The following is a 7,450-nucleotide window of genomic DNA, read 5'->3' as shown; positions in this document are numbered from 1 at the left end:
GTGGAGGTCTCCAGACACACCTCCGCACCCACACCGGAGAGAAGCCCTACGAGTGTAACGAATGCGACTACAGGAGCGCCACGAGTGGAGGTCTCAAGATACACCTCCGCAACCACACCGGAGAGAGGCCCTTCGGGTGCCCGGTGTGCGACAAGAAATTCACGACGGGTGGAATTCTGCGCAATCATCTTGGAACCCACATAGAGGACAAGATCTGTGTGCAACAAAAATCGTAGTGACACTGGGAATTTGCTGATTCATCTGCGAACCCACCAGGAGAAAAGCCATTTCAATGTGATGTCTGCAGCTAGAGTTTTCCCAGTGGGGCGAATACATGGACGTTCTCACACTGGAGAGAAGCCTTATGCGTGTACGTTGTGCGACAAGAAATTCTCGATGCCTAGCAGTCAGGAAACGCACAACCTTCTTATGCACACGCGACAGAGACCATTCAAGTGTGACTTGTGCAACAATGCTATATCCAGTTAAGAATTTTGTCGTTTCCACGCTCAACGCGCCTACCGCCTTTTCTGCTCTTCCATTACTTTGAGCATGATGTGGGGTGCTCGTTCTTAGAGTTATGTCTTTGGATTTGAAATATTTTTGGCATTCAATTGAATTGAAATGGTACATTATCACAGATTATGTTTACTGGGTAACCTGTATATTTAAACATTTGTCTCATAGCACCTATAACAGCATTGCTTGATTTATTTGGCAGTAAGTATGTATCTATCCATTGCGAGTAGTAATCTGCAATGACTAGAGATGCGTTACCTCCATATTCTAAAATATCCATCCCTATTTTCTCCATTCTATCTTTAGGTACTTTATGAGGTTTTAATTTCAAATGGGGGATTTTGAAATGTCAATAACGCATTTCTCCGGGTGAAATTCAACGAAAAGTGATGACCACCATAAATGTGCCATGTCCGCCGTGACTTCCAAAGTAATTACCACTCGAAATTCATTCTCTTTATATTGTTTCTGATTCGGTTCACTTTGGACTTAAAATAGTTTTGGCGCTGGTGAGGGCATTACGCCCGTCGAGCGCCCATGTAGATGCCTGTGGTCTATATTTCGCCGCACGGAAGGAGCTCGCCCGCCTACCGTAGTGAGAAATGTAATATCGAATCGACGTCGACATCGTTTCCTCGTCGATTTAGAGCCCAAAATGACGTCGAATTGACGGCAGGGTAAAAATTAATAGGGCAACATTCTTGGTGGTTCATAGACGGCACGTCGAAAAGCGTTGAAAGAAACCAAATTGGTGACAGGAGGACGAAGCAGACGATTAGACCGGATTAGACGATGCTTTGGAACGAATATGAACGGCTTTTTTCGTTTTTACTGCTGAGCGCAATTGGAGACACGACGAGAGCGGAGAGAGAGTCGTGAGCTGGAGCGAGCGCCTGGCGATGGCAGGGTGGGGCAGCCGCACTGACAGCTGAGTGCGGCGGGCCGGCCTACCTCGCAGGGGCTTTCGACCGGCTCGGAAGCAACCTCAGAGGGGAGACCTCGGCACCCCCAGAAGCGCCAACCGCAACAAATGCGCTTCAATGCGCGTAGAAATGAACATAAAAAGTGACACATTGGTGACGCTTTTAATGCGCATTGCAGCATTAAATGCGCATTTAATGGGCAGTTACTGCACACTATGCACATTTAATGCGTCACCAATGTGTCACCTTTTTGGTGCATTTCTATGCGCATTGGAGCGCATTTAATGCAGTGGTGCTTTTGGGGACGCGGCAAAAAGTAGTCAACACTGCCAACACAGACCCACCGGCCTGGGCAAAGAAACTAAGGAGAAGAAAAAAGGATTCACCACAGAGACTTGAGGACTTTAGTGATCACGAGCGCAAGGGTCAGAGTAGAATGTTGCACCTTTCAATCTCAAGGCCGTTTCAATTCATCATTAAAGCAGGGGGTGGCGGCCGGCGGCCGTCACCACAGGCCGGGCCCTACCCCCCCCCCTCCCCGGCAGCGCCGGTCGGTAATGCGCATTGAAATGCGCCTACAAAGTAACACATTTTAGGTACATTTAATGTGCATTGCTGCATTAAATGCGCATTTAATGCCCGTAATGCACATTAAGCGCGTAAAACATGCGTTGCGCATTTAATGCGCATTTAAGTGCATTGGCGCTACTAGGGCCACGACCTGGCGATCATGGGTGTGTCCGAATTCTCCATCAGAACGTTCCCTTGGGGTCCGAAGGACGATGGAGAGGGGGCCGGCAGCAGCGCGAGCAGCCCTTGCGAAAGAACGTCGGTGGTTCGCGGTCCTTCGCGGGGCGTCGCGAACCGCGAAAGGCGCACGTCCTCGCAGTAGGTCGGTCGCGGCTCGTGACGACCCCCGCGAAGGACCGCGAACAACCGACGTCCTTTCGCGAGGGTTGGTCGTGGGTTGCCCGGTTGCCCGTTGCCCGCCCTGCTGCCGGCCCCCTCTCCGTCGCCATTCGGACCTAAAGGGAACGGTTCGATGGAGAACTCGGACACACCCCATATCTCAAGCTGCTCATACCACACGCGCGCCGTCGCCTCACCGCCCTGCACGTGGCTCGCCTCCAACCCTCGCTGCATCTGGAAAGGAAGAAGAAAAGCAGTACGCAACAGCAACTCGGGCTAGCACACATCCCATCATAACCTTGTTTAGCAGTGCGCATATCCTTATCTATACATCAAAAGCATACAGCGCATTTATTTCTTTCGATGCTCTCAATCACTCTCAAAGAAGAACGTTTGAAACGCCTGTCAGCCCTTCCTTTGTTATAGTGACAAGCACAATACTTTTCTCCTGGAGAGCAAAGCTCGCTCAACGGGGGGATATAATTATTGATCTACAATATCCTTCAATTTAATGAAAAAGGGAACAGGTGTCCACTGTTAGTATCGAGGCAGTTTATTTTTGTGTTATTTAAATTACTGTAAAATACGAAGTTAATTCATCCAACCTCAATTCACAGGCATGACCACTCTTTTCTGTTTTGTTTAGATGACCCCTCAGTGTGGCATCTGCCTTTGCAGTTATGACCTGGACCTGCACAGGCCTAAATGCTTGCCATGTGGTCACACACTTTGTAAAAAGTGCCTGCAGGATTCTTGCTGCAAACGGAAGTGCCCAACTTGTAGAAAGGTCAGTCAGTAAACAATGTCCTGTGTGTCGTTCCTGTCACCAGTGATTGTTTCTTTTCCCTGGTGCAGAAGTTTTGGTCTACAACCTTTAAAATCAATTCTTTATGAGGAAGTAAAGCCCTCTAAGGTCACGCACAGATTAAAGATTGCATTTTTCATAAATAGAAAGCTATGTATTAGCTATATTTATAGTTATAATTATTGATGGTATCAATCATTGTCCGTATAAAATTCAAGGAAACTATTTGCAACTGTTTGTTATTAAATGTGATTGTTGTTGTCCTTTGCTTTCTAGCAATATTTCGTCGTTGTTTGCAGTTTTTTGCCAGTAATAACAACATGCAACAATAACTTATTATTGTATTCAATTATTTATTTTCAGGATCTGGCGGCTGCCCCTGAAGAATGTCCGGATGACATTTTTGCCCTATTGATTGAAGACGAGGCCGTTCCACCGCGTAAGAAGTCCAGAACACAGGAGACGGAGGTGCAGCAGCTGCAGCGAGGCGTGGAGGCGGGCAGGAAGGTGGTAGAGGTGCTGCGACTACTGGTCCCCAAGGCCGTGGAGGCGCTGCACCGCCAGCTGGACACGTCGGTCGCACAGCTCCACCGACTGGAGGAGTCCCTGGAGAAGCGTGTGGAACAAAAGGCGGCAGGTGACGAGGGTACCACGCCGGAACTCGAGGACGAGCAGGTACAGCTGGCCGTACAGTTGCAGCACAGCCTCCGCCTGCTCAACACCATCAAGTGCGGCGTCGTGGCAGAGGCGGAGGATGGGACGACCTGGAAGGCCTCCGTGCACATTGGCGGATTCAATGACATTCTTCGACTTCTGTTGTTGCAGCTGCGAGAATACGACCAGCTGGAAAAGGTAAGCCACAAATTAGACATTAGTGCGGCCAGTTTTGTTACCTCGATGTGGTGCTTATTTGCTGCCTTGACCTCCAGGTTGACGACGTCGCGGTGCCCTCCTCTCCAGCAGCTTACGTGGGACCACCAATGCCTGCCATACTCACCATAGACGGCTATGATTTTGACGGCGACAGTTTAATGGTGAATGACATTCTACGAAACGGACGGCGGATGAAAAATATACGCTGTATAAGAGGCCTGAAGGGCAAGAACGCGGACAAGCTACTGCGTGTCGTGGTGACGCTCCCGCTGCACGTCGAGGAACTTTTGTTCTCGGGTAAGGCTGAACCAGCGGTCTTGGAGGAGGTACAGAAAATGTCTTCACTGAAGAGATTAGACATTGAGTGCATTGAAAATTGTGACGATTACCCAGACCTGCCGTTGCAGCTCGAAGAGCTCGCCATATGTTGCCCGAGCGAGAATCAGTTGCGCTGTGTGATGCGCATGCCTGCTCTGCGGAGCTTACAGGTTGATGATTACCTTCGTACAAATATAACCTTTCCCCCCTCGCTGTATGGAACTCTGCGATGGCTGGGCGTTGTCCTCAACACTCTTCACATGTCCACCATGCTCTCGCTGATCCGTGCTCACGCCTCATCACTGGAGGAGTTGCAGATATACTGTACCATCAGTGACGAAGAAATAGGTGGAGGCTTCTACTTCCCCAACTTGGGCCGGGATCTTGCGGCGTGTGGCTTGCTTCACCTCCGGCGCCTCGTCCTCGACCGTACAAAGCTCGACCTGTGCACGGATGTCGCGGGCTGTCTGATGCAGCGACAGAGCCTCCGAGGCTTCCTACCCTCATCCGTTGAGGTGGTTTGCGTTGTGTGTCGCTTCTCTGCTCTATGGTAAAAGCATATGCTCGCAAAATACGTAAGCTCAAAGCTCCCGTCGTGAGAAACACATGCCCCTCAAAATTCTAAAATAACTATTATTTTTTTCTCAACATTTTTTTATGAAGTTTGTTAAGTTGAAATTACAAAATCAAAGCAACCCGCATTCTCCACTTTTTTCCACTCTGAATTGCTGTTCCCTCCATATCTATTTTGAACACCGTCCGACACTCACAGGACAGGGGTCTCGGACACGAGAGCTGCATGCGGCGGCTGGACGGACATGTGGGTAAAGCGAGTGCGACTGAAGTGAGGCCCACTCGCACGGCCGGCCCGGCTGGCCCACCCGTCGTCTATCGCTGAGGCCGAGGGCCGAGGGCCGAGGGGGAATTCTCTTGCGTAATACACCGTAATACACCGAACACCTAAACTAGCACCCAGAAAAGCGTGTTGTTGTATTATGTGCACTGTTCTCAACTGTCTTCGGCACTTTATTCAAGCCCAATTTCGACTAAAACCGAAAACGTTCGTGCTTGAATCAAGAAAATTTACTTAATTTAAGCGCCAATCGGGCTTGTTTTATGTACAAAATATTCTCAAAACAGTCAAATCCATTTTGCACTTGATTCAAGCAAAAAACGCTTGATACAAGAACAAGCTTTTCTGATTGAGGTATTACGCGTAGTGTAATAACTAAAGTTTAGGACTGTGCTCTAAAATAGAAGAATTTTGGTTGTGTACTGTGTAACACACGTAATACACGTATGTAATACACTGTACACGAACATTCCGAGTGAAAGGCCCCTCGGCGTATGCGTGCGCCTCTGTGCGCAGCCCATCACAACGGAGCCCCTGCGAGGTAGGCACGCCCGCCGCGCTCTGGTGCCAGTGTGGCTGGCCTACCCCGCCGCCCACAGGCGCTCGCTCCACGCCGTATGTCAGCTTCATAGACTAAAAGGGGACTTAGGCAAGTGTAAATTCCCGATTGTGCCCAAACTCGGTATATTTGCCTCTTATCTATGTAGGTGACGAATGCCGACCGAATTTTTTCCTTAGTGTCATATGCCGAAACTCCGTATAAAAGCGTATAATTTCGAAAAATACAAATTTCTACTTTTGTACATATATTAAGTGCTGCTCTGAGTCACTGCACTGGCAAACGGGTGGGTGGAGGGTGGCGAGTGGTTGGCCGGTCCGCTCTTATCTTTACAGGCCCCGCGAGATCTATCTCTGGAAAAATGGTTACGGCCGAGGGATGTTTTTTGTTTGGACATTACAGCGTGTGCTGGGATATGTATTTTAGTATATTTCTCTGCACTGTTTCCAATGCATTAACACACGTCTTACACTGACTCCTGCATTGTTTTTCCTGTCCACTTTTTCTCGTACTCGTGTCGCGCGGCCCGGGGGCGCGCTGCCTGGAATCCTCTCTGCCACGGGGTGGCGGAGGCGCGTCCGTCCCCGTCGCGTCGTTCGCCGCACCTAGAAAGGGTCCCCCGGCAAATGGTCACACACGTTGCACAACACCTTGGCCCCGGGCAGCACCCGCCGCATCCGGCCGCGCTGCTGGCGACAGGGGGCAGCCTCGTGGATGATGCCTGGACTAGTATACCACATCACGAGTCTGCGCAGCACCCGCAGCCCGCACTGCTGAATCAAAGAGTGCAGGTCGCTGCAGCCGCTCTGTGGCCATTCGCCGTCAAACGTCGTACCCACCACCAGCTGCAGGTCCTCCAGCGAGTGACCGTGGGCCCGCATCAGGGAGAGCGTCGTGGCGCGAGGGAGGCCTTTCACTCTGAGCCACTGCAGGCCAGTATGTCCCTGAGCGAGCGCGGGCAGCACGGGGGGCTGAGCGTCCAGCAAACCAACCATACTCCATACGGCCAGCCTCCTAAGCCGCGGCATGGCGTGCACCACGCGCAAGTGTGCCTCATCGAGGTCCCACACACTCAGCTGCTCCAGCGTGGGCGCGGCGCTCTCCAGCAGCGCGAGGCACCATGCAGGGTCAAATTGGCCGTACAGTTCGACCAGCCGCGTCACCTGTGGCAAACAGAGTAACTCAGTGTGGCTGGACACCAGGCCGGCGGCGGCTGCATTTCCGGGCCCGGAAGGCAGCAGGCCTGAGCCTGGTGGCCTCTCCAGCCGGTCTACAGTCACGCCGGGATCACACGCAGATCTGCTAATGTTGACAGAGTACACGCCATTCCTCCGCAGCCACGAGCGGGCTAAGCTTGAGGCCTGGTCCTCACTCACCCCTAAAGCGTCCCGCAGAACGGCGGCCTTCTGCTGCAGCTTCTCGCCGGGTCTACTCATGCTGACATCTTGCAGATCCATCCCCCGCGGGCGCGGCACCTCGACAGGTGGTGGGCCCCAGGTGGGCCCCGCTGCAGGTGGGCCCCAGGTGGGCCCCGCTGCAGGTGGTGCTGGTGCAGCCGCAGGTGATGGGCTTCGGGCATCAGAGGCAGGTCTGCCGGCTGCAGGTGGTGCTGGTGCAGCCGCAGGTGATGGGCCTCGGGCATCAGAGGCAGGGCTGCCAGCTGCAGGTGGTGCTGGTGCAGCCGCAGGTGA

General features: G+C 51.9%; 2 protein-coding genes across 2 annotated transcripts; one reads left to right on the top strand and one right to left on the bottom strand.

Moving 5' to 3' along the window:
* Window positions 1–2,522: 2,522 nt before the first annotated feature.
* On the top strand, window positions 2,523–5,048 carry LOC113211295 (uncharacterized). The gene is made up of 4 exons (XM_026429619.2): window positions 2,523–2,887; window positions 2,998–3,138; window positions 3,520–4,008; window positions 4,086–5,048. The coding sequence occupies exons 2-4, from the start codon at window positions 2,998–3,000 to the stop codon at window positions 4,899–4,901; spliced, it is 1,446 nt and encodes a 481-aa protein (XP_026285404.1). The 5' UTR covers window positions 2,523–2,887; the 3' UTR covers window positions 4,902–5,048.
* Window positions 5,049–5,980: 932 nt separating this feature from the next.
* LOC113211299 (uncharacterized) lies at window positions 5,981–7,270 on the bottom strand. The gene is made up of 2 exons (XM_026429627.2): window positions 7,136–7,270; window positions 5,981–6,922 (listed from the first exon to the last, which is right to left on the bottom strand). Exons 1-2 carry the CDS (start codon window positions 7,214–7,216, stop codon window positions 6,365–6,367), a joined length of 639 nt encoding a protein of 212 aa, XP_026285412.2. The 5' UTR covers window positions 7,217–7,270; the 3' UTR covers window positions 5,981–6,364.
* Window positions 7,271–7,450: the final 180 nt, after the last annotated feature.

Source organism: Frankliniella occidentalis, unplaced genomic scaffold (genome assembly GCF_000697945.3).
Source record: "Frankliniella occidentalis isolate FOCC.00 unplaced genomic scaffold, Focc_3.1 Scaffold11, whole genome shotgun sequence".
Taxonomy (NCBI): Eukaryota; Metazoa; Arthropoda; class Insecta; order Thysanoptera; family Thripidae; genus Frankliniella; species Frankliniella occidentalis.
The sequence above is the reverse complement of the archived record's forward strand: the minus strand, read 5'-3'. Positions and strand labels throughout refer to the sequence as shown.

Bases quoted from the DNA above. Each gene is read 5' to 3' on its own strand.
- LOC113211299 (XM_026429627.2), bottom strand. From the start codon at position 7,216: ATGGATCTGCAAGATGTCAGCATGAGTAGACCCGGCGAGAAGCTGCAG. The intron at 6,923-7,135 runs GTGAGTGAGGAC...TGTTTGCCACAG, and splicing joins TTCTGCGGGACGCTTTAGGG to GTGACGCGGCTGGTCGAACT.
- LOC113211295 (XM_026429619.2), top strand. From the start codon at position 2,998: ATGACCCCTCAGTGTGGCATCTGCCTTTGCAGTTATGACCTGGACCTG. The intron at 3,139-3,519 runs GTCAGTCAGTAA...ATTTATTTTCAG, and splicing joins AGTGCCCAACTTGTAGAAAG to GATCTGGCGGCTGCCCCTGA. The intron at 4,009-4,085 runs GTAAGCCACAAA...CTTGACCTCCAG, and splicing joins AATACGACCAGCTGGAAAAG to GTTGACGACGTCGCGGTGCC.